The 27,104-nt window shown below is 44.2% G+C and overlaps 2 protein-coding genes and 2 long non-coding RNA genes across 4 annotated transcripts; 3 read left to right on the forward strand and 1 right to left on the reverse strand.

The window, feature by feature from the left end:
* The first annotated feature begins 468 nt into the window (after positions 1 to 468).
* On the forward strand, positions 469 to 1,525 carry LOC140221599 (disease resistance protein RGA2-like). The gene is made up of 2 exons (XM_072291350.1): positions 469 to 474; positions 1,037 to 1,525. The coding sequence occupies exons 1-2, from the start codon at positions 469 to 471 to the stop codon at positions 1,523 to 1,525; spliced, it is 495 nt and encodes a 164-aa protein (XP_072147451.1).
* A 2,458-nt stretch (positions 1,526 to 3,983) lies between these two features.
* On the reverse strand, positions 3,984 to 23,173 carry LOC140222354 (uncharacterized). The gene is made up of 3 exons (XR_011897742.1): positions 23,033 to 23,173; positions 5,300 to 5,370; positions 3,984 to 4,366 (listed from the first exon to the last, which is right to left on the reverse strand). It is a non-coding gene; the product is annotated as an uncharacterized lncRNA (long non-coding RNA).
* On the forward strand, positions 14,276 to 21,334 carry LOC117849464 (uncharacterized protein At4g37920). Its single transcript, XM_034731030.2, has 6 exons — positions 14,276 to 14,543; positions 18,893 to 19,299; positions 19,393 to 19,564; positions 20,033 to 20,277; positions 20,410 to 20,597; positions 20,682 to 21,334. The coding sequence occupies exons 1-6, from the start codon at positions 14,375 to 14,377 to the stop codon at positions 20,839 to 20,841; spliced, it is 1,341 nt and encodes a 446-aa protein (XP_034586921.1). The 5' UTR covers positions 14,276 to 14,374; the 3' UTR covers positions 20,842 to 21,334.
* Positions 23,174 to 23,536: 363 nt separating the features above from the next.
* On the forward strand, positions 23,537 to 24,932 carry LOC117849473 (uncharacterized). Its single transcript, XR_004639013.2, has 2 exons — positions 23,537 to 23,676; positions 24,346 to 24,932. It is a non-coding gene; the product is annotated as an uncharacterized lncRNA (long non-coding RNA).
* Positions 24,933 to 27,104: the final 2,172 nt, after the last annotated feature.

Genomic DNA, 27,104 nt, shown 5'->3' on the forward strand with positions numbered 1-27,104 from the left:
CACGTACTGACATCAACCATTAAAGTAATTCTAGTACCTATCCCTATGGTTTAACAAAAAAATATTTTCCGTTTCCATCACCGGTCCTCGTTGGTCCATGGCCCTGTTTTATCCGCTTGTCATCAAGGATTATATATCTCGCTTCTCTGCAGCCTCTTCATGCCACACCAGTTAACAGTACAGAGCAGCTGCATTAGTTGGAGACGGTGGCCGCCAGAGTAGCAGGTTCAGCAACCGAAGCTTGGGTGGTATAGCAGGAGCTGCTGGAGCTAGTGCGGGTATTGGTAGTGAACCACGGACCACTCACGCCAGGAAGCAATAGCGCAGTAGTATTGAACACCAAGCCCCTCAGGACACAATCTCCTGTAGTTTTAATTTCTGTTCCAATGTCGAATTAGTATAACATTCTCTCGGCTGGTTCTTGATCCATTTATCATATAGCTGGAAGAAGAGAATATGTTTCCCAAGATGGAGGTAATTATTTCTGCTGTCATGATTGAACTTGCCAACAGGTTCATATCTTTCGTCATCAACAAGTGGTCAAAGCTAATGGCGCTAAACAAGGAAGACATGGTGCACAACCTACGACGCCTGCTACTGCGGGCTGGTGCCATAGTTGATGAGGCAGAGGGACGGTGCATCACAAACCTGGCCATGTTGCACCAGCTAAACATGATGAGAAAGAAGCTGTACAGAGGTTACTATATGTTGGATACATCGTACATTTCTATGCCAAGATCCTGAGGGAGACAAGGCCCGATGCCATGAAGCAGGCCACTCTTTCACTCTATCTAGATTCAATCCTGCAAAGCGCCTCCGTATCTGCAGTGGTATAGTGAGAGTCGCAAAGAGCTGATGAGAGTCCTCGGAAGCCTAGAAACCACCCTTCAAGATGCCGCCGAGTTCATTATGCTCTCCGGTGGTAGATATCCTCAGATTACTCGTCAACCTTATAACATGTATTTGCTTTTGGACAACTGCATGTTTGGTCGCCAGAAGGAGATGGAACATATTCTAAACTTTCTGTTGCAATCAGTCTCCCAGTGACGATCATCTTGGTGTCCTACCTACCATTGGACCACGAACAGTTGGAAAAAGCACCCTCGTGGAGCATGACTGCATTGATGAAAGGGTACGCAGGCACTTCTCAAGAATTGTCTTTCTTACAGGAGATGATCTTAGAGGTGAACACATGGTGGCTCTTCAAGATGGTGGTATGATCAAGTATAATAACCGAGCCTTTAGTGGAAAGGTATTGATCATTGTCGAATTGGATGGAGATCTTAGTGATGAGGGTTTGTGGCAAATGCTGTACTCAGCAAAAATAAGTCGCATCGCATGTGGCAGTAAAATCATCATCACAAGCAGACCAACAAGATTGTTAGTTTCAGAACCACAGCCTCTTAGAGTGCTGTACTTCGCAGAAGAAGCCTTCTGGTACTTCTTCAAGGTCCGTATGTTTGGAAGCATTGACATAATGGAGCACCCAAAGTTGGTATCACTAGCCATACATGGCCAGAACTAAAAGGGTGCTTCATGGGTGCAAATATCATCTGTGGAGTGCTGAAATGTGTGGACATTCCTTTCTGGAACCTGGCCCTTGCAATCAGACGAATCTTCAGGCAGAAGAACCCATTTGTGTGTGATCCGCCTGATCCTTGGGCTCTGAGTGGCGGAGCTCGCCCAAAATTTTAGCTGGGGCAGAACATACAAGACACACCATGGCCTTCATGGATGCTCATGCCCACCGACATATCGTGCTCATGCTCGCCACGGAACTCGATGGTCGTGCTGAATCAAGCGCTTTGCTCTACCCGTCTGCCTTGTTACACCCTGTTCATCACTTTATACCGCCATGTTCACTGTGAACAATAGCAGCAAAGCCTCACTTTGGCAATACCACAAACACCCTATGCGCATAAGGCCATTCTCACCGTTTTCAAGAGTGCCACATTATCTTCAAAGATTTAACTCACAATGCACAGTTTCATGTCACGATTTCATAGACTCCTCATAGTATTTAATTGTTGTGTTGAGATCAAATATGCCATATAAATATGTAACCACTTGTAATTGTAACTAAATTAATTAGTGGCATACTAACCATGGCCACATAGGATCGATAAAAGTTATGGAGATGAAACAAATTGCTCTCAATGGGAGTTTCATCATAAGTTCAAAGTCTATGTAACCGTGTACACAGGGTATCATCCCAAGAAATCCAACTCCTCTCTCTCTCTCTAAACTTTATGCCAAGTCACCATTTGTATTATGTCATTTAATGAGTTTGAAACCCTCATGAAACTTGCATTGAGAATGGCCTAATAGCTGGGGCAAACTTAGGCAAAAACATTGCATATTATTTTGCAAAACAGGATCTCAATCGTCACACTGTATATGTTCATTAGAAAACCAGCTCACTAATTAATTGCACCAAGGCAGGCCAAATTCAATCATGAAGTGAAAGGAAAGGGTGAGAGATGGGAGAACTCACCAGCATATCTCCCCCCATCCATCACCCAAGGTGTGCTAGGTGGACCAGGGATGGGCCGGATGGCTTCTCGTCTTGCAGGACGGGTCAAGATCAAGGCGTCCCATTTGCTCAAATGAAATAATCGAGACGACAACGACGCCAGCGTGCCGCACATGCACAGGCTTCGCTAGAATGGACGTTGAAGCTGAAGGCAAGGACTGGAGTAGGATCACAACGGGCACAAACCAGCTAGGTTTTACCATTCCAAATTTATGCCCGCGAATATAAAACCCGCATGTTAAAAAACTCATGACTCGTGATGATGATCCAGCAAAAAAAATTGTCATATACATATAGATATTCACAATTTAATATATGTGCATGCAACTTTGATGTAAACCAACAGAAATATAGTAAGACAATATATAAGATGTATCAAATCATAGCACCACATGTTAACAAAAGCACTTCATATCAGTGATATAAATGCATAAATGCATAATATAGATTTTAAACTACCAAAAGTTCAGTGTTTAACAATTTCAGTTACGATAAGAAGTAGCACATGCATATATGAGTTGGCTTTCGCCATCAAAGTTGAGGTGTGGACTAAGAACGTGGGCTTATTTGGTGGTATATGGACGGGTCTAAAAAATCCATAAGTTTACGGGTTCGGGTTTTACGTTTACAAACCCATGCTCGAGAGCCTGATGGGTGTCACTTTTTGCCTATTAATAAACCCATGGGTAGAAAAATTGACCCACGTCCATACCCTAATGGAGTAAAAACCTATTGGGTCTTGGGTTTGGGGCACCCATTGCCATCTCTAGATTGGAGGAGCTAGATAGCAGTTGGGCCCTTACTTCTCCAACGTTAATCGCAGTTGGGCCAGCTCAAATAGGCATACCCCTTCATCGCTTCTTTCTTCTTCCTCCATGCGTCGCTATGTTCATCAGAACACCGGCCAAGGGTGTGAGCTCTCGGTGGAGGAGGGATTTCGCCATGGATAATAAGGGGGTGAAGGGGTCTCGTGCTGCCAGTAGCTAGGGCAGCTGCCACACACCCTACTATACGGGGAGCTCCGCCTATTTGATCGAACCAATATTTATACCGATAGCGAAGAGAACAACTCCGGGCCACATTTTAGTTCATGATATTTATCAGACTGCTTCTACTCAAAATGGAGCTTATCGCCTTACAGGATCTGCTCAGAGTGATACTGCAGCCCCGATGGTAACGCTGAAAGATTTGATTTTTGGGAGTGCTAGGCCTCAAGGGAACTTTCACGCTCTTGCCTGGAGATCTCACATTCCACCGCACTATAACTGTGTGTTTAAGTGTGAGTTAAAGATTCCACAGACTGAGGTCTCTAGGAAGAAAAGAACTTAGAAAATCTCCAACTGATGTCTTGTTTTCACTGAATATGAATACAATTGATGCCTGAAAATGTATCCTCGACTGCACTGATAGATTTGCGCAAATGTTCTCTAGCAAATTCGTTCGTAGTTCATAGTAGAAAGTCGATTACTGTTTATCACAACCATCTTCCACATAGGAATCCACATATACAATCATCGTTTACACTGAAAAAATGGAACTTCCCTTGAATCTGCCACCCCAATAGGGTGCTCCTATCTTGTTGTCACACCCGATTTTAAAACAAAATCTAGTGTTGTATGTCAGGATCAAGTTTCATACATATGGTGACATCATCAGTGAATAACAGTAACAATATCACGTAAAGGAATATAAATAAAGACTTACGAGTCTATCAGAGATAAACAACTTAATCCTAGAAACAAAAGCTCCAAACTTCACAGGCAATCGACCGGGGGTTGCGTACGCCTAGAACTCAACACCATCTTCCCAACAACTTCATAGCAGCTTCTTCTTCTGAGCAACATTGGTTATAGCAAGAGTGAGCACATGTCATACTCAGCAAGTGTGGGGAAAATATAAATGCAAGGCTTAAATAAGGAAAGGCTGATAGGTTTACAGCGATAAGCAATTTTAGTTGGTCAAATTTTATTAGCACCTAAATACTAAGGTATATATACCAATCCACAATTAACATAAACATAAGCCACAAGCATATGACACAACCATAACCACGATTTAAGTCTATCTTCAAGTATATTAATCATGTGAGGGGTTTAGGCCGCTCTTAACCATGAGCTCGGCTGATATATCAGTTTTACACTCTGCAGAGGTTGTACATCTTTACCCACAAGTCACGTAAAAGTTTAGAAGAACTTTAGACCCAACCGTGATGTACTGATCACGCACTCATCGTACTAACGAGGTGTGACTGTATAGGGACGCTACGAGGTCTTTACAAAAATTCCCTAATAAGTGGTAACCCACTAAGATTTCAGGTCGAAGCAGAGCATAAACCTCTCTCAAGACTGCGAAGCTACCATAGAGCAAATCAGACTGAGTGCCGGGTTATACCCCATCAACGCCTCCCCTCTTGCTCTTTCGGTAAGATTATCCCAAACTAGAGTCCCTAATTAATTAGCCAAGATCAGAGCCATATAGTCCTTGTGGTTGCACTGTTTTCTTGGGTGGTCCTCCATGTTCCAATTAAGCATGATGATCTTATATTAATGAAAGGTATAGCATAAATAAAACAAGTTAATCTTAAACCACCATAACCCATGGTATCGCAACTAAGCATATCTACCCAACAAAAAGGTAAAAATCAGGTTGACAAGGAATGATCATAAAAACTAGGCAAACCTTAATAGGACCCATCAATATTAAATGCAGAGCAATGCAATACAATTAAATATAGCTATTGGAACAAAAGCATAAGGACACACTTGCCTTTCTCTAAATAATAGCTGCTCAGATTAACTTCAGCTCTTGTTCCTCGAAGCTCTCGAACAATGTTCCTTCTACTCGCATCAATCGTTGGCACAAGCATACAAAGCAAACAACAATCACAACAAAGAACAATACATCAATCAAAAGAAAAGCTTTGAAAGAACGCACAAAAGGATAGGGATCGATTCTAGGATCACGCGAATGAAAGGGACAAGAGCTACATGCTTCATTTATTTTAGTTGAGAAAAATAATATAAAGATATTTCAAAGAAATATCCTTAATTAGAATTAATCAAGTCATATTTACGTATGAAAAGACGATGTAAAGCTTAGTCCAATTTTATGTATAAATATTTAAGTACAATTTTATACAAATTAAACATTTGATTTTTAAAAATAGCATGTAAAAGCATCTAAGGATATAAATTTATTATTTGGGTTGAACTAACCAAATATAATTGAAAACACATTTATATTCATATTAGTCCAATTAATATTTAATAAAGAAAAACTGAGACATAACCTATGTAGCTTTTATTCATAAAACAAATTAAATAAACATTAATCAAATTAAGTTTAATTTATAAAAAGTCAAGGTATATCTCTAATTAGCTTTTAATTGGATGAGTTGTTTAAATAAACATTAACCAAATTTACATTAGTTATGAAAACACGAGGTTGAACTCTAATTAGATTTTAATTAGGAAAGCAAGTATATAAGTACTTAATCATATTACTATTTTGAACAAATTATAAAACAAAGAATATGATCAACATTGCTTCTAATGCATGATTTAAGTTGACATGAATCTAACGCAAAAAGAACAAGGTTAAACGGAGGTAAAACGTAGAATCTATGAGCTAAACAAGCTACAGGAGTCTAATCGCGATTAACCCTAGATAACAGGGGCTAGCAAGGAAGATTCCCGAGACACATGGAATAGAGCTCACCATTAGGTCAAAACATAGGGTTAGATCTGTTAAAGTGCTCGGGTTCCTACCTCGCCTTATATTGCTGGGGGTAGGGTTACAGATTGGTTGTTTACTAGTCGGATTCGACCAGAGAGTCTTACTCTAATTGCTACAAATAGTTTCCTAATCCTCGACTAGTCATTGTCCTCCACGTAGACCACGCCGTCCTGCACCATAGCCTCTATGTTTGACACATCTCGGTGTACAGCCCCGTATTGTAGGAATGTCCAAGCCTCCAGGTGGGCCCATAGATGTATGGCCGATAAGCCCCCGAGTACTTTTTAGTCAAATGCAGTAGTTCCGAGTACTTCTATAGATGTCTCCGACTAGTTTGTGGTGCTCCTTTGCGTACTCCATTGGATTGAGTCTTCGAATGTGTTCAAGTACTGTCATGCGGCTAGAAGGTGCTCAAGCCTCAGTTAACTTGGTCTTGAATCTTGAATCTTGAATTTAATATGGAAAATCGCACTTCATATGGAGTAGCCCTCGAGCCTTAGGTTGAATCGAAGAATCAGGCTGAGGGTCAATCTTGTAATTTCACATCTTTTTCCCCTTAAAACCCGAAGAATTTTTTTTTGTCCAATGGGCATGTGGCACACAGCTCCCAAGCCGTTACATGACTACTTTGGGTATAAGGGTCAACCACTGATCCATGTGACCGTTCGCCTTCAGAAATCTTATCTCTTCCGAAGAAATTGGAAACCATTCCAGCAATAACCAAGGGCTTTCAAAATGGAATATTCCCCATAATTCTCGCCTCTTAGTTAACTGTACCGCAGTTATGAATATCGGAGGGACTTATCCCTTCCATTTCACCCGAGCTAGTGTGCCCATTCATCTTCTCACTGTTGCCCTAGCGCCGCTGCTTGCCACCCCGAGCACTATTGCCCTAGCACCGCCGCTTGCCATTCCTGAGAGCCGCCACCCCTCCACTGTTTAGCCCTCCAGCTCATGCGCCAAAAGACCATTGGAGCCATTGTGCCAAGGTGGCTGAGACCAAGAAGTGCAAGGCCACCAAGAAGAAGAGGAGATCCAACTGCCAGCGCCCAAGTACGGGAAGACCAACTAGACAGCACCGCCGAATCAGGCCTGCGTCTGGAAGAAATCTGTCTTGAAAGAGGTGGATATCCAGGTACTAGTGAATGCGAATCTTCTCCAGGAGAAGGAATTTGCCGATTGGAGGGAAGCAGCCGGCAATCTATGGCCTCTAGAGAGCTACCCGAATGAGACAGTCATCTTCACGCATTTCGTTGAGCGCAGGCTGGCTCTACCATCATCCAACTTCTTTAGGGGTCTTTTGAGGTACTACAATCTGGAGCTAGTTCACCTCAACCCCAAATCCATTTTGCACGTTGCTATCTTCGTGCACCTCTGCGAGGCCTTCCTGGGCATTCAGCCCCACTTCCAGTTGTTTAGGAAGTTCTTCAGAGTGAAACCCCAACTCCGGATGGACCACACAGAATTAGTCGGAGGGGCGGGGATCCAGCTTCGGGAGCAGTTCAAGAGCCAGTACATTGAGTATAAACTCATAGACTCCCATTCTGGTTGGAAGCGACAATGGTTCTACATCGGTAATCACGAGCCCATCTTCACAAGGTACCGACCACCGTCCAGTGTGGAACAACCATTGGCTGGATGAGCCGAGTACTACCGATGGCTTTCAGCTGCCAGATTTGATTGCGAAGATTGCCCGCCTCAAGAAGGATGGTCTGACCGGCGTCGGTGTGGCCTTCAGCTTCATGAGGAGACGTGTCCAGCCCCTGCAGCTGCGTTGCATAGCAGGGTACGATTACTAGGGTCCCAATGACCCGTCACGGATGATGTTTGAGCAGTTGTCACCAGACGAAGTGATGGCGCGTCTGAAGCACTTCTTTAAACACATCACAGGCATCCCGACAATCGTGTAAGAGCACTGCGCCGCTAACCTGCCAAACCAAGTAAGTACCCGTGGCCTGCAGTCCCCGAGTAATAATTTTGGCATCTGTCAGTTTTGCTAACTAGTCTTATTGGTTGCAGGATGAACTTAACTTGTATGTTTCGAACCCTCCTTCGTCTGGTGCTGACGTCACGCCCCGTATACAGTCCCTTGTGGCTGTACAAAGGGCGATCGAGGAGGAGGAGAAGGAAAAGGAGCAGGAGAACTCACTAGACTGGTCCTCCTTCAGCAGCTCTGATTAAGATTCTACTAAAAAATATGTTGTCAAGCCCCATCTTTCCAACAAGGAGAGGTCATCTTCTGTGATGTCCAAGCGTGCAGCGAAGGACGTTTAGGAAGTCGAAGTAGCACCACTCCCGAAGAAGGCGTGTACTGTCACCATCAAACAGGCAGTGAAGAAGTTGTCAGCCGATGAAGTCCTGCCTCAGGTAACAAGATCTTGAGGATCAAGTACCCATAATGTGTTTACTTTATCACCACTCTCACCATTGACTCTATTATGGCCGAGTTGCAGGTAGTCGAGGTGGAGACAGAGGTGGAAGAGCCGACTATAGAGGAAGTCCCGGCGCCAAGTACTCAACAAGATGAGATGATGGCTAAGGTTGGTGAGCATCTAACTGTGATCCGGTGAGCTGCGCAAAAGAAGCTGTCACCTACCATTAAGGCACTGCACTTGGGAACCGGACCCTCCATCAAGATAAAGAGGTTTACCCAATAAGTATTCGTGTACTAAGTGTAACTTGATGTCACCGAGTAGTGTGTTGTAACACTTGTCTCGTTTAAGGAAATCCACCAGTGTGGAAGCTGAGAGCCTGAGTACGAAGTCTGGGGTTGATGGCAGTAGCTGCTCAGCCCAGGAAGTTGTCCTGGAGTCCGAAGTTCCACCGCCGGAGGAGCAGCCCGTGCCCGAAGTCACTCCAGGTGCGGTGTCCCTTGTAGCAGCACTTATGCATGATATCTTGTCATCATTTGACGTATCTGCAGTGCCAGCCCCCGAGCTGCCGAAGGCCGAACCCATCGCGGAGGGTACTTCCGCGGTGGTGACGCAGCTGGTGACTCTGATGGTGAATCCAAAGGTCGAGCCGGAGCTGGAGGCCGAGGTGGAGGTGGCAGCTACTGGTGAAGTTGAGGTGCTCTCGAGTTTGAGTGATCAATTGAAGTACATGACCCAGTGCTCTGGTCTTTCTGCTTCTGCGGTACTTGATTTTCCTGCGGACCCTGCCATGAAATCGACTAGTGCTTGTGACTTGATGGCAGTCCTTGGCTTGAATTTCAGGGACAAGACTCCGAGTTCCACTGCCGACTTGAAGAATCTTCCTGTTGCATCTCTGTTGTGGAGGATGTCTCCCAAGGGGAAGTCTATGATGACGGAGATGTTATGTTCCTGGAAGTAGTGTCGTAGCTTCCGCGAGGTGAGTAGTATTGCGTATAGCAACTTCTGTACTGGCGGGTACCTAGTTTCGGAGTCTGACAACACCTCACTGACGAAGTAGACGGGCCTCTGTATTTTATATACATGGCCTAGTTCTGGTCTTTCGGCCACGATCGTCGTGCTAACAACATTAGTAGTCACAGCGATGTAGAGCAGCAAATCTTCATTGGGCGTAGGCGCCGTGAGGACCGGTGGCTTTAATAAGAAGTCCTTTAGTTGTTAAAAGACTTGTTCCACCTCCTCGGTCCACTGGAATTTTTCTTGCCGCTTGAGTAGTTTGAAGAAGGGTAGTCCCCTTTCTCCAAGTCTTGAGATGAATCTGTCGAGAGCCACCATACATCCAGTCAGCTTTTGGACATCCTTGATGCACGATGGAGCGTGCAAGTTGGTGATGGCAGCGATCTTCTCGAGATTAGCATCGATTCCTCGATGACTGATGATGAACCTGAGTAGTTTTCCGGAGGGTACACCGAACACACATTTTGTTGGGTTCAGTTTCCACCAGTATGCTCACAAGCTTGCGAAGGTTTCTTCGAGATCTGCAATGAAGTTGTCAGGATTTTTGGTCTTTATGACTACGTCATCCACGTATGCCTCTACATTATGGTGTGGTTGCTCTTTGAAGCATTCTTGGGTGGCTCGTTGATATGCAGCGTCTGCGTTCTTCAATCCGAAGGATATTGTGGTGTAACAGAAGGTTCCATACGGGATGATGAACGCGATCTTGATCTGATCTTCTTCCATGAGGGCTATCTGGTGATACCCCGATTAGCAGTCAAGGAAACAAAGTAGAGCGCACTCAGCAGTTGAGTCGATGACTTGATCAATCCTAGGGAGCACGAAGGGATCCTTTGGACAGTATTTGTTGAGGTCCGTGTAGTCAACACACATCCTCCACTCATTATTGTTCTTCTTCCACACTAAGACGGGGTTGGCCAGCCACTCTGGATGATAGACTTCTTCTATGCAGCCAGCCACGAGTAGTTTGGCTAACTCTTTTTTGATGGCTTCTCTTTGGTCTTGGGCGAATCGACATTGTCGTTGTCGTTTGGGTGTAGCTTTGGGATCCACATTTAGCGAGTGCTCGATCAACTCCCTGGGCACCCCCGGCATATCAGATGGCTTCCATGCAAAGATGTTTCGATTGGTCCGGAGGAAGCTGACGAGCGTGTCTTCCTATTTGGGATCCAGCACTGAGCCAATCAAGGCTGTCTTGGAGCTGTCGCCGGTCTCAAGGTCGATAGATTTGATATCAACCTCTCCTGTCGGCTTGACCTTGGTCGCCCCCAACTTCTTCTCTAGGATTTCAAGTTCTGTCGGGGACAATTTCTTAGAGGCGGCAAGACTTGCATCATCGATTTTGGCACTTGAGTAGTCGCCGCCAGCTCCACAACTTCTATGTCGCAGTCGTATGATCTCTTTAAGTCTCCGGACAAGGAGAGTACTCCCTTGGGTCCCGGTATTTTGAGTACTAGGTACACGTAATGTGGGATGATTATGAATTTGGCCAGTGCTGGTCTTCCAAGGATGGTGTGATACGATGTTTCAAAGTCAGCCACCTCAAACCGGATGTACTTGATCTGGTAATGATCCTTGGTCCCAAAAGTAACTGGCAAAACCACCTGACCAAGGGGTACATCCGCGTTACCCGGGATGATCCCGTAGAATGGAGAGTTCATCGGGGTGCATATCTGTAATGTTGAGGCCCATCTTCCTCAGAGTCTTGGAGAAGAGCACCTTGAGGCCGTTGCCGCCGTCGATGAGTACTTTTGTGAGTCGAGAGCCTATGACTACTGGATCCAGGACGAGAGGGTAGCGCCCCGGATCTAAGAAGTTAGTCCACTGATCCTTCCTTGAGAAGGTGATTGGCACCTTGGACCACTTGAGGAACATAGGTGTTGCTGGTTCAATGGATATGATCTCCTGGAGGGCTAATTTTTGGGACCGCTTTGTGGCAGTACCCGGTGTATCGTCGAAGATCACGTTGATGGTGTTGGACGGGTTCTGGAATTTTCCATTGTCGTCCTCGTCTTCATCTTCTTTGGCCTTTCCCTTGTCCTTTGCTCCAGAAAGTTCTGGTAAATCTTTCATAACTCTGCAAAGGCTATAGCAATCCATCGCAGAGTGTTTAGAGTGTGGATGCCATGGGCACTGCTTTTTCAGGAGATCCTTGAATGGAGTCCTCTCTTGATTTCCACTGATTTTCTTGAAGGACTAGGATATCGCGGTGACAGTATTGTCTATCATCCTCTTGCGGTTTTGACTACCCGAGTAGTTGCCTCGGTTGTCGTTGGGGTGATCGTTGCGATTGTTGCCGTTAGTTTGGCCATTGCTCTGGTTGTTGTTGTTCTGGCCTCGGTTATAGTTAGACTCAAACCGCTTGATCTCTTTGTCTTCTTCATCCACCTAGGCTTGAATCATAGTCTTGAAGGACTTGATATCTTTCGGGCATCTTCTGCCAAAGTCTTGGAACATCCGGCGGTTGTAGAGACCGTTCTGGAAGCACTCTATGGCGTCCTGCTCCGTGATGTCCACGACAGTGGCTTTCTTGTCGAAAAAACGGTGTAGATAACTACGCAGAGTCTCGCCTTGTTGCTGTTTAACTTGCAATATGGTGAGTAGGTCAATGGTGGTGATGGTGGCGAGAGAAGTGTGATGGTGATGCGTTTGAATTGTTTCGAACGTGTGATCCAAGTTCATGATGGGTAGGTCAGGTGCAAGGCGGCGGCGACATTCTGTTCGTGCCGTGTTCCTTGTTCGCCGATGATTCCTTTAACTTTCGGTCTCTTCTCCTTGGACATTTGCGGATAGCTCATCCGCTGACACGTCGTCCGCATGGCGCTCGCGTCGTGGATGTCTTTTTGATGACTCCTCACCATTGCCGTCTTGTGCAGCGACGATGGCGAGTAGTTCTCGCTCTAGGGAGAAACTACTCGAGCTTGACATGATGATCTCTGTAGGGCCGTCTTCTTTGTAGATAAGCAATAGAGAAGTTCCCTCCTGGTATGGAAGGTTGTCGAGGTACGCGATGAGGCGTGAATCGTTGTCCCTAGCGAGAGCATATGGTTTCATGTCGGGCCAATAGACAAATCTGCCTTGTGGAGTAGATGTGATTACCAGGCCCTGCTGTGGACCTGATAAAGGAGTCTCCTTGTCCGGATCTGAGTAGTAGTTGGAGTCCTCGATCAAATCTGAGTTGGATTGGGATCTGGATAGGGAAGCTTGGTAGACATCACCCGTGTTTCGGAGTCCGAACAGGAACGGAGTTGTATTGTAGACCGATTCACATGATGGCTCGAGCGCCAGCTCATGGGAACCAGTTCGACTGGTAGGAGAGGTCGAGTTGTACTCGGACTCGTCCCTTGATCCTCGAAAGAAGTCAAAAATTTCATTGAATTTTTCAACAAAATCCTCAAAAGCTTGGCGATGGAGGTTGATGTCATAGTGCTTCTCCTCTAGGGCCGGCTTGATGTGGAGGCGGAAGTTTCCAGCGCCGTCCGCGACGCAGACCCAGGAGCCGAAGACGAACGTCGCGCCTTCTTCGAACGCGATGGTGAGCTTAATGACGACTTGAGCCATCGAGTTCGCTGGTGGATCTTTAGCGAGATCCCCTACCTGGCATGCCAGCTGTCGGTGTTTAGACCCGGCAACCTACCAAGGGGTACCCGAGGTATGTTTTATGCATGGGGCTCGCCGAAGACATGGAACTCGAAGGTGAACTCGAATACACGATTTGGACAGGTTTGGACCGCTTATGTCGCATAATACCCTACGTCCTGTGTGTTTGTTGGATTGTATTGACTGATGTTCGTTTGGAGGAGGTCCCTACCTCATCTTATATTGCTGGGGGCAGGGTTACAGGTCGGTTGTTTACAAGAGTACTAGTTCATTCGACCCAGAGAGTACTACTCTAATTACTACGAGTAATTCCTAATCCTTATCCTCCACGTAGACCACGCCGTCCTGCACCGTAATCTCCATATCTGACACATCTCGGTGTACAGCCCCGTATTGTAGGACTGTCCAAGCCTCCCGGTAGGTCCATAGGTCCATAGATGTATGGCCGGCAATTAGTGAATCATGACAAATCATCAAATAATTGTAAGGAGCTGTATAACTAGCAAGGAGCTGTTTCAATACCTGAGGAGCAAAATGAACTTAAAAAAAAAGTTGGTGAAGCTGAAAATTATGGCTCTAGCTCTGCGGGCTACAATAGCAATGCCGTTGGGCGGAGCTACACCAAGCATGTCTAGTTCAACATTAATTGCATCCTATTTTTGTAGTTTGTAAAGAAATGGGCGCTAACCCGTGCCATGGTATCTGATAAAAAGCCAGAACAAACATTAAACCATACCCAGGTAAAATGTTTTTCCAAATCTCTAATCTGGCTTGATGAGCATAAAATCCAGTAATGAAGACATTTCTATACAGTGTCGAGGAGTCGGAGTAGGCTGTAGCATTTTTCGGTTCGGCCCATTCACAACCATCACAGCCGGCCCAACCCAACCCATCTAGCAAAACCCTATCTCCGCTCAGTCAATGAGGCGTAGCGCGCTGTCGACTCGTCGACCACGCGCCTCCGTGGCCGCCCCCGTCGCGTCCACCAAGCGCCACCACGTGCCCGCCGCCCGTCCGCCCGCCCGCCCGCTGTCCGCAGCCACTCTTCCCCTAAACCCTAGCAAGCAGACGAAACCCCCCGCCCTGGCGCCCTGCCCACCTCATCCTCGAATTCGCCATGGCGGCGATGCCCGCCACCTCCTCCGCCTCCCCCTGCCAGGCGCCGTTGCCCGCCGGCCTGGGCCTCCCGCTCCTCACCTCCCCAAGCGCCCGCGCCGGCACCCTCGCCTTCGGCCGCCGCGGCCTCCGCCTCCGCCTCCGCGGCGCCGCCGCGGTCCCGCCCGCAGGTGAGGACCCTACGGCGACCCTCTTTCGGTTCTTAAATGCGACGCTTGAGTAGAAATGAGGGATCAGAAAGAAGGGAACTTCTTGTATTTTGGTGGCGGCGGTTGCAATTTTGCTAAGTGAAGTGGCTTGGGCGAGAAATTGCAAATTTGTTGCGAGGTTGCTCGAATTTTTTTTGTTCTGTAGTTCTTGTGAGAGGCTATGGAAGCTCGTTGTTACATTCTGTAGTGCTGATGATATAATAGACAGGGTAAGTAAGTCTGTTACTTGTCTTGAGAGCTGGATTCTGTGGTCTACAGATGGAGAGCACACTCAGATGGGTTTGCGAAGATTGTAATTGTTTAGATGCTGAACTGCCTGCTGTGGGCACCTCCAGCATACAGGTGCCATGGTTGGCAACCACTGGAGCACTGGGTTTAGAAGAGATAAACTAGATTGATTTGGAAAATAGATAGCATTTGGAAGAGAATGGATTTATTTCATCCATCACATAGCTGGCCTTTGTAAATTCATTATGGCCAAACCCTCATAGGGCTAGAACTTGGGACTCTATCTTGAGTTTCCGAACTCTAAATCAGATTTACTCTGCCTACTCTTGCTCTTTCATAATCTATATGCAAGCCTAGTGCCTCCCTTAACCTACCCGGGCTCAGATATGTGCCAACTGATTAAAGTCCAGAACAGGTGGGGTTTTTTTGAACTCAAAATTATGATGATGTGAATCAAAGCGGCAACCATTACAATTTAGCTATTGGTGGTCGGTTGTATATTACACAACTGATGTTATCGTCAGTCAAGCAGTAGTTCTTCTTACTAATGCATTTGAAGGTGCACATATACATAAACAATGTGTACTGCTGAATCAGTAAGAGAATAAGTTTGCTCTTCAACATCATTTTTTTTTTGCCCATATCCCTTACAATGTTCATAGCATATATGTATGTTATCAAAGCATTGTTGATTCCTTATGATGTAAAAAAAGAGTGAATGATCGTCTTTTCCTCTTCCCCACCTAAACGAATGAAATGGATGCTAATGTGGTTGTTCTGTTCATTTGCACACACCAATGTCAAACATTGTGGTTGTTCTGTTCTCCTTTTCTTTTCCTGAGACCAAGGCTGGTAATGTGTTAATTGATCAGATTTTAGTCTAAATTCACCTTTCCCCGAATTTCTCTTGAAACTTTAATTACAAATGATATAAATAAGAAGCAAGATTGAAAAGAACACAACATAGGATATACTCACCAGGTGGTATGCCTGACACTAACCTGGAAATTGTTCCTGCCCATCATCATTTTGAACCCTGGCTGACACTACACCCAATTAGTCTAACGGGATAACTGAGCATGTCTTTAATTTGAAAACACGTGATAAGTTTAGTAGTCTCCTTAGTTCCTTGCTAGATTTGTATAACTTGCTCAACTCAAAAGGTTCTTTTGATGTTTACATTAAATGAAGGTTATCTTGATGATTCGTATATTCCTTGGAACTCATTCATGTCATTTATTAGTTTAAGGTCATGCTCTGAGCATTTTCCTTCCAATAAGTTAGGATCTGTTTACCAGCCTTTGGGGCCTTTTCTCAGTCTTGCAGCTCAAGAAAATTCTTCTTACTGCAACACCTTGGGGGAGGTCCTCCCCTAGGGCTGATTTTTTTTCCTGCAATTTTTATGGATATTTTGTTTTGGGTGTTAGTGATAAAAATACTTATATCAATATTCTAGGTAATTAAGGATGCCAAAGAAATTCACTTGCCTTCTTATTTTCATATTTCTGTAGAAACAGTTGGGTGGTGTTATGCACGGCAAGCAGTTACGAGTCCAGGTTCCAGAGGATTAAGTTGTTAGCTTCGTTTCGGTTAGGAGTTTCGTTGTGTTTCAGATTAATAGGAGGTTAGTTGGTAGATTTTGTAACTTGGGCAAAGGGAAAGTAGCCGGCTATTTATATGGAGCCGATGCAATCAGGAAAACCAAGCAATAGAATCAATCTAGTTCCCCAGTCTATTTTCTTTATCCCTGCCTCCAGGTTGCGGCGTCGATCACGGCACCCAAGCCGCGGCCTCGAGGTCTAGGGCCACGTCCATCTACCTCTCACGACTACACCCTATGCCATATTCCATCCTCCAACACCCTTGCCCATAACAATCTTGTATCAGATAGCTCAGGTGCCGATTCCATGGAAGCCACCAACAAATCTCTCCAGGAGCTCACCGACGCTGTCTGCAAGCTATCTGAGAAGATGACGGCATTGGAGCCGCTTGTTCCCTGTGTGTCCGACCTTGCAAAAATTCCGGCTGCGATGACATCGCTGAAGGAGTCTGTGAAGGACAGCGGTGAGCAGATAAGGGCTATCAATCTGGCCGTGAAGAAGCTGGAACTTGGTGGCCACGATGACCAAGACGCATTGAAGAACAAGGATAAGATGGAGGACGATGGCCTCATTGGTAAGAGACCGGCGCCGCCTGCGTTCTCGAGCCCACCACCGCCACTACTTCCTCTGAAGACTCGTACACACCAGCAGCAGGAAGGGAGCAAGGATTGTTTCTGTACACGCGTCCTCAAGCTAGACTTCCCCACCTATGACGGAACTGGGGATCCGCTGCCGTTGCTGAACCGATGCGAACTGTATTTTCGCGGTCAAAACATGCCAGAGTCTTGGCGGGTCTGGTTGGCATCGCTCCACCTGACGGACGCGGCGCAACTCTGGTATTACTGCTTGGAGATCAACGGTGGTGAGCCGTCATGGCGTCAGTTCGTGCAGCTGGTGCCCAAGAGGTTGGGCCTCCCATGACCGAGTCACCGCTCGGGGAAATCACCATGTTGTGCTGCTCTGGATCGGTTGACGACTACAGCAAACAGTTCATCGCTTTGGCGTGCCGTGACATCGAGCTCACCGAGAAACAGCAGGTTCAGATCTTCATTGCCGGACTCGTCAACCCACTGAAGACGGACGTGGCGCTCCAGCGACCTGCTTCTCTGGATGATGCCATCATGCTTGCACGGGCTTATGAGCAACGTCAAATGTTGGAGCCCGAGACAACACCTTCTGGCTCTCGCAGCACACACATACCAGCGTTACCAGCGCCTACAGACTCGACGGGATCGACAGCAGCTTCCTCAGCTATGGCAGGGTCTGGGAAGTTGGTCACGCTGTCAGCAGCTCACCTCAATGGAGATGGCTCAACGCCGAGCAGAAGGCCTGTGCTATAATTGTGATGAAAAGTTCGTGCAAGGTCATCGTTGTAAGAGGCTCTTCATACTTGAGGTAATCCCAGCAGATGATGGATCCCTGGACACCACAACAGAGCAGCCGGAGATCTCGCGAGCCATCTTGGATTGAGGAGTTTCATCATCTATGTGCAGCTTTGCAGCTCGAGGACGAGCTGCTTCTCTTGGGGGGGTAGAAATGTTATGCACGGCAAGCAGTTAGGAGTCCAGGTTCCAGAGGATTAAGTTGTTAGCTTCGTTTCGGTTAGGAGTTTTGTTTGTGTTTCAGATTAATACGAGGTTAGTTGGTAGTTTTTTGTAACTTGGGCAAAGGGAAAGTAGCCGGCTATTTATATGGAGCCGATGTAATCAGGAAAACCAAGCAATAGAATCAATATAGTTCCCCAGTCTATTTTCTTTATCCCTGCCTCCAGGTTGCGGCGTTTATCATGGCACCCAAGCCGCGGCCTTGAGGTCCAGGGCCACATCCATCTACCTCTCACGACTACGCCCTACGCCATATTCCATCCTCCAAAACCCCTGCCCATAACAGGTGGTACTACGATTTTTTGACCATCTTTGACGTATTTTGTTGTAGAATTTACATACTATATTTTATGACTATCTTTCAGTCTCTGTTATAGCGTTTTTGAACGCTTGTTCATTTCAGATGCTACAGCAGCAGTCCCTTAGCTTCTTATTCTTCTGGCTTAATGCATATAGATTGACACCTTCTCACTCTCTTTTGGCTTACTTGTGTGCAAATGCTCCATTTTGTCCAGAGGTCACAAACAAAACAAGTTTAAACTTCCTCAGAAGTATTTATCCAGAATATTATTTTGAATTGTAGACATGCCTGTATGTTTAAACCCCTGTCAGCTTCTTGAACATGCTTAGGAAGAACAGCTCCTACTAGTTTATTCAGATGCGAGCCTACTAGGCATCCACAATTCTCTTGATACGGCAATGATATGTATTTGGGTGTATATAGTAGACTTGAGCTCATGAGGTTCCCTATAGCTTCCTCTTTATCTATTCTTGAAAAGTTTTTTCTCCTCAGTTTAATAGCATACTTTTGTTTTTAAAGATTGAATAGGATTCCCTGCTTTATTTGGGTGACATACTTTTCTTGTCTTGATCACAGGACATCTATTTCTTGGTCTTCCCAAGCCACGATGCTCATATATTGCAGCCATTGGCGATGTGGCAGCGGTTTCCGATGATTATATAGATAGCTCGCCATCAAGCAGTGGATATCCAAATAGTTCAATGGGTTCTTCATCTCATGAAGATAATCAACCAGAAAGGGTTGTTAAGATGAACCAAAAATCTAAAGACAGCAATAAAATGATTAAAATATGTGATAAGTTAATTGGCGTATTCATGGTTGATAAACCTACACCAACGGATTGGAGAAAATTACTGGCGTTTAGCAGAGAATGGGACAACATAAGACCGCATTTCTTTAAACGCTGCCAGGAAAGAGCGGATGCAGAGCCGAACCCTGAGATGAAGCACAAGCTTCTCAGGCTTAGTAGGAAACTGAAAGAGGTAATGACCTTATTAAAATAATTGTGCTTCACCTGATTATTTAATTTAAAATTCTTATAATTGATATTAATATAGTTTGTCCCTTCTTTTTAGATTGATGAGGATGTACAGAGGCATAATGAACTTCTTGAAGTAGTAAAATCCACACCATCTGATAAAATTGGTGCTATTGTTGCTAAGCGGCGTAAAGATTTCACAGTGGAATTTTTCAACCACCTTTACTATGTTGCGGAGTCTTATCATGATGAACCTGAAAAGCAAACTGGTGAGCTGTACATGAGAACTTGACTATTATGTTGGCAAACTTTTTATGTTGTTTCCTTGTATCTTTTATTTTGCATTTTATGATGTAAACCCTTTTTATTATTTTGCCATCTCTACTTTTCCAAATGTATCACATATCATGAAATAGAGAAACATATCCTCTTGACAATTTACTAATGTGCTTATCCTAATAGAGTTGTATCTGTTGTACAACTAACACCCTTAACAGTTCCATGCGTAGAATGTATTTGTTTACTCTGCACTTTCATAATGAGCACCATCTCCTTTCTCAGAATTATTCAATGATTTCTGGGAACTTTTATTTTTTGTAGCTTCCAATCTCATCCATTTAGACACATTTAGACAGCAGAGGTGTCGATCCCTTATCTGAAGATAAAGATATTACTTTGTGTTGTTAGGCCGATTGAACGGTAGTACTGTACTGATTCTTGTTTTTTTATGCTTGTAGAGTTGGCAAAGCTTGGAAATGATTGTGTAGATGCTCTACAAGCTCACGATGATACAACTGGGAGTCTTGAGGCTTTGAATGCTGCAGAATTGAAGTTAAAAGATATACTTAATTCATCTTCGGTGGATGCTGCTTGCAGAAAGATTGATGACTTGGCTGAGAAGAAGGAACTGGACTCTGCATTAGTGTTGATGCTTTCAAAAGCTTGGTCAGCTGCAAAAGGCACTGACATCACTAAATCTGAGGTAAATGATTATAGGACTCAGCAAACATGTATGCTGTTGAGTTGCTGTACTTTTTCAGTTATCTTTCAGAACTGTGCTCTGGTGCACAAAATTCATCTTTGATTATTTCATTATCTACTAAACATGTCACAGGCAAAGGATATAATGTTTCATCTATACATGACTGCGGTGGCTAATCTCCAGAGACAAATGCCAAAGGATATTAGAATACTGAAGCATCTTATAATGATAGAGGATCCAGAAGAGCGGTTGAGTGCACTGAATGATGCTTTTACTCCTGGTCCTGAACTTCAAGGGGACAATGTTGATACATTATACACGTAAGTACTATTGGTGCTTCAATGGATGCTTTGTCACTGTTCCTTCTGTCGTTTTCATGTCGCGTGTTGCCTGGTGGATTGCAGGAGTCCAGAGGCATTACACACTTGGGCAAGTGCTATAGTAGATGCATATTATAACAGCAGAGAAGGCACTCTCCTTGGACAAGCAAGAGACTTGATGAACCCAAAAATCATCAGGAGAGTCGAAGAGATAGTGAAGATAATCAAGGACAAATACCTTTAATCTTTGGTTATCAGAAATTTTGGGTTTTAACATTTCTACTGATTGCACAAAGTCTTGCGCGGTGACCATAGGATGATGGCCCTGTACGAACTGCTCCCTGCAAAACTACAGGCATTATTCCAGCGGAACTCTTCACCACTGTCGACTCCTTACAGATTAAAGGAAATGCAGATTGTTGTAACTCATTACATGAAAAGGTGGTTGTAGCATGTGATGTATCAATGTAGCTTTCACATAGATATTAAGGGAGTATCCACGTCTCGTACACACTAACAGTGTTGTAACTGGTTTGACTAGTTTAGAATCAGAAGTCATATGTATGTACCCAAATATCCTTGTAATGAGCTCCTCGATGATCTCAATAGTTGTACGGATGGTGCTGACCCACTCTGATTAAGACTTCTATTTCAGCATGACAAATGTTTCTGGACATGTTTGAGGCTTTGAGCCGAATGATGTAATAAGACTCAGTCGATGCTCATATTTACAGCTATGTTACCCATGTGGCATAGTCAACAAGATTAAGAAGGTCTATCAAACTACAACTTCTCGATAGATATGTTTTGCTGCATTCTTATAAAAAATTGTTTGCTCTCATGCAGCTGCAGGACAAAGAACTCTAGTGGAGTAAAAGCCTCAAACTCTGGATTAACGCCTGGTCCTGCGAACACGTATGTTATCCTCAAACCTATGCCGGGATATTATATTGAATAGACAATCATTTAGTGATCTTTCAGAAATCTAGTTTATATTGTTTACCGTAAGGTCATTTTCCGTCCTACTCCTCAATCTTGTTTGATGTTTCGTGCTATCCCTCTGTATGATGTGGTTGACAGTTACGACAAGCTTTTTACATGTATTTACTTGCCCAGATAAGCTACTGTGGTTTTCATACACGAAGGTCATTCCAAATAAACAGCGCACACCAAATGGAACTTCAAGTTGCTGTTAAATTGCAAATAATTTAACCAAGATACTGTTGATTCCACAGGCAAATCCAAATCAGCCGTTAAATTTTTTAACTTCTGTTGGTTTTCTACTGCTTTTACAGTTGGCATGTTATGCCGCATCGTTTTATACATTATATGTCGTAATTTATCTAGTGTGTTAGTACCATCCCCCTTTATAATGTGGTTGAGAGTTGAGACAAAACATTTACGTGTGTTTGCTTGCAAAGATGAATAACCGTGCTTTTCATGCAAAGGTCACTGCAAATAAACTAATGTGGGAGAAATGAAAACTCCAACTTGCTGTTAAATTCAAAAGGATTTAGACAAAGAATATGCTGATTCCACCGACTGATCCAGATCGACCATAGAAATGTTCAAATTTCTTTTGGGTCTACTGCTTTTACAAATCAGACGCTTGCATCGTTTGGACCACTACCTCTAAGGTCTAACAAATTCCTGCATATCTTGTTTGAGGTTGGTAGGTACTACATACCATCCTACGTATAATGTGGTTGGCAGTTAAGACAAAACTTACGTGTATGTTTGCTTGCCACGATAAACAACCGTGCTTTTCATGGTCACTCACTGCAAATAAACTAGTGTGCGCAAAATTTAAAAGTTCAACTTGCTGTTAAATTCCAAAGGATTTAACCCGAGAATATGCTGATTCCGCTGGCAATTCAGTATCAACCACAGAAATGTTCAAAATTTAGTCTGGTTTTACTGCATTTACAATCGAGAGATGCTTCCAAGTTCCAACGTCTCTGGACCACAACCTCCAAGAAGGTTTAAAACAATTTTTGCATAGAAGAAAGAGGTGTGATAGGATATAGTGGTTCAAAAATGAGTTTTTAACAGCAGTACAGGCAGGTTCAGCTCCCGAGCGTAGTTGTAAGGAGTCGGTGCTCGTAGCCTAAGAGGGGGAGGGGTGAATTAGCCAACTTAAAACTTTAACTTATGACTTTCACTACTTTTGCATCAAACTTAAACTAGATCAAGCTATCAATCTAGTATGAAACCCTCGTCCCAAAATAAGTTTTGCAACCTAGAGCCAATCCTAACAAGATACTACACTAAGAAAGTAAAGGCACATAAGTTGCAATTATGAAATGCGGAAATGTAAGAGGTGAGGATGAGGGGAAGCAAACTCTTTGACACGATGATTTATCCCATAGCATCGGTAGGCACTAAGCCACCGCTAGTTCACGTTGTTGAAGCACTCACACAAGAGTATTGCTTACCGGTCACAAGTCTCTTCCGGGACACCCCTTGACTTGCCACAAAGGCTTGACCACTAAGGATCACGTCAAGTTCCCCGGTCACCTTGATGCCATCTCCACTAAGGAGCTTTTCCACGAAGGGGTCTCCACATCCCCTGCATACGGTCGTCGATGCTGCTCCACACAAAGCCGCAGGGTTGAAGACTTGCCAGCGAGCCGCCAAGGCTCCAAGGTGCCGGCACACCTTCTACAGCTATGGTTCACTCCTAGAACCGATCACAAGGTAAGCACAACTTGCACTCTCTCTTCTCTAGGTCTATCCTAACACTAATCACTCTTCTAAGCTTGTGCTAAGTCTTTGACTAATCACTTATGCACTTTTGGTGGCTTGGATGTGTTCTTGATAAGTCTTGATCTTCAATGGATTCTTGCACACTCCAGCAACTTCAAATGGGCGAGTGGAAGGGGTATAAATAGCCCAAGACCTCAAAGAGCCGTTGGTCCAATGGCTAGTTAAAGTATATCATCGGATGTTCTGATGGTCTATTTTGGCATGCATTGGACATCAAGTGCAACTAGCCGTTAGCTCCTCCACGCCCAGCTTCTTCAATAATTTATTCGACGCTTCATCCGTTGCCGCCGTCGGAACATCTGGTGCTGAAGAGGTTTTCTCTAAAACCTCTCTGGACAATTCCAAAGTAAATATGTTTCGTCCGACGCTCCTCTTAACCTAGCATCAGAACATCCGATGGTACAGGGGTTCCTCTGCTTTCCGTGCCTTCACCTTAGAATTCATCCGACGCTACTAGAAATCCTACCATCGGAACAACCGGTGGTCTTGCTCAGACAGCCGCCTGCACATTGTACCAATTGCTCCGATGGTTGCTCCGGTGAGCCATCAGAACATCTGATGGTACTAATTTTTTTTGAGTTGAATACCACCACTTGCATACCGAAGATACCGTCACTTGGATGCTCTAGAATACTACAGAATAATTTTAGATACCATGGTTTGGTCACTTGAATATCATAGTTTGGATACTTGAATACCATGATTTGGATATCAAGAATACCATAGCTTGGATACTTGAATACCATGATTTGAACCTTGCCATGGTTTGGTTTGCACACTTGGGACTAAAAAACCTACAAGGTACACGCTGAATAAAGCATTAGTCCCAATAACTATATTATCACTCAATCACCAAAATCACAAACTATAGTCTATTCGCTACACTACAGTAGTACAAACTTTTTTATGAGTCTTGCCGGAACAATATTTAAATTGAATTTTATCACTATTTCTGCCAACTTTTTGCTTTGGTTCCAAACAGGTCACGCTCAATTTGCAACACCAGACACTAGGAGTACCTAGGACCCGGTGTCCAATCTTCTAAAGGAAGGCCTTGCTCCTGTTTATCGTTTACTTTGTGATGGAGAGAGCGAGAGCTCGTACCATCAGCGCTGTTGCAAGGTCAATTTTGGAAGGCCTTGCTCCTGTTTATCGTTTACTTTGTGATGGAGACAGCGAGAGCTCATACCGTCAGCGCTGTTGCAAGGTCAAGCAGGATTGCAACACCAGGAGTACCTAGGACCCGGTGTCTAATCTTCTAAAGGAAGGCCTTGCTCCTGTTTATCGTTTACTTTGTGATGGAGAGAGCGAGAGCTCATACCGTCAGCGCTGTTGCAAGGTCAATTTTAGAAGGCCTTGCTCCTGTTTATCGTTTACTTTGTGATGGAGACAGCGAGAGCTCATACCGTCAGCGCTGTTGCAAGGTCAATTTTAGAAGGCCTTGCTCCTGTTTATCGTTTACTTTGTGATGGAGAGAGCGAGAGCTCATACCGTCAGCGCTGTTGCAAGGTCAAGCAGGATTTGATACCATGATAGATTGAACAGGAGAAGTACAATTGCAATGACCAATGAGATCATCGGACATGTGCTGATGATATATATGACCTAGACAACTTAGTCCTAGTTCAGTACAAGAAGGATACACGTCTAAAAGATCTGAACACAAAGAGCACGGACGATGTTACACACACACATGCACATCGTCCTTGCCAACATAGCTGACAATGATCCCTACTTCTGTCTACCTTAACCTCCTAACTTATGGTCACTCCTCTACCTATAGCGCCATCTTTTTCCATCACCTTAAACTTTTCAAACAGGTGCAATCCATGATCTCGTCAATACAACAGTTTCTTAGTTTCTCTCCTAATGGATCACCACATATATCTACGCTTCTTTGACTTCTTCACTGCCACTAGAGGTCTATTGTCACCTCCATGTAACTGATAATAACGAAGAGGGCAGGAAAGGGAGAGGTCATGTGCCACAAAATTATGCTTGGCCCTACTCGATAAAACTATCTATAGATCTCTTTGGAGCCACCCGATTAGATAAAATTATGTGACAACAGTCTAGCCCTGCACTCTTTTTTTCACTTTTTATTTGCAGCCTGTTCTAATGAGCCAACCGCCCTTATTATTTTTACAGTATGTACCATCATCTTACCCTCCCTCTCTATGGGCATTGAACCCATCAGGAAAAATCAATTACAACACAACTTAAGTTAGATGGCTAATAATCACCGGTGGAAAACTGAGCTATAGACCGGAGAGACGCGTAGGTCTCGAAAATCCAACCGGGACTAATCATTCGGGACTAAAAGTCCTAGCCTTTAGTCCCGGGTTTCTCACCGGAACTAACCTACTTTTTATCCCAGTTGGTATTACTAACCGGGATAAAAGACTTCCAAAAAATTAAAAAAACTACAGGCCACCGCCATCGTGCCTGCTTGCGCCGCCACCCCTGCAGCTTAGCCTCGACCACCATCTCCTCGAGCTCCAACTCCACCATAGAGACAATCAAATTAAGAGTAAGAAATAATTGACGCTTCATAAATTGATTTATGAAGCAAGAAACATGCTCATCTCACATGATCATCACACAAGTAAGAACACACAACCAATCAATTTGCACAAGTTCTGATTCACAACACATAAGTTCGATTTGATTCACAACATGCGGTGGATTCACCAGCAAAAATCACAAACGAATCATTCACGAACAAATAATCATTCACAACCGTCAATCTCACACGCCCATGGCTCCCCTGGTTGCTTCATGCCGCGTCACGGTGGCGGCCTCGCCGGGCCGCCTGCGGCACTCGCTGCGGCATGGGAACTACAATAAATCTTCCGACCTATGATGAACCAAAAAGTATCATAAATGTATTTTTTTGCATCATAAACCGTGATTTATGATGCGGGAATAACGAAAATTGTTCATCATTAGTCGAGCATCATAAACCAGGACTAGTGACGGTTCTTATTTCAGTGCATCACTAAGAATGAATGAAAATTTGTCCCACAAGTCATCATAAACTGACTCCTATGTAACATGCCATGACGGACCACAATCTGATGTGGCATGATGGTTGTGATGAACTGCTTCATCATAGATTGAATTAGGCCCAATTCTTGTTGGACCAAGCCTAATAATTGCTCTCGTCATAGATTGATTTATACCCAATTCTTTTTGTGCTGAGCACAATAATTACTGTGGTCATAAATTGATTTAGGCCCAATTCTTTTGGACCAAGCCCAATAATTACTGACATCATAACTTGGTTTAGACCCAATTCTTGTTGAATCAAGCAAAACATATGCTAACGTCATAATTTTATTTAGGCCCAATTCTTAATGGATTTAGCCGAACATTTGTTGATGTCATAACTTTATTTAGGCCCACAAAATAAGGGGCCGAGGGGGCGAGCCCACGAAATTTTGGACCCAGTTATTTTGGGGTGTAGCCCAGGTAGCGTTTAATTAAAATATAATCTAATTTAATATTACATACAAATTAATTCGTTAATTGATAGTACCACACATACAAATAAATGTTTCTCATCACACTTCACACATTATTATTCATGACCAAAGAACAAGCACAAGCATATTGTCCATAAGAGATCATAAACCACTACACATGATATCTCTTTGAACAAGAACAAAAGTGGCCTAGAAACACATTGAGAATAAATCACAATACTCACAAACCAGCACAAGCAACTGGGAGGACATGAGC

Source organism: Setaria viridis, chromosome 1, assembly GCF_005286985.2.
Source record: "Setaria viridis chromosome 1, Setaria_viridis_v4.0, whole genome shotgun sequence".
NCBI lineage: Eukaryota > Viridiplantae > Streptophyta > Magnoliopsida > Poales > Poaceae > Setaria > Setaria viridis.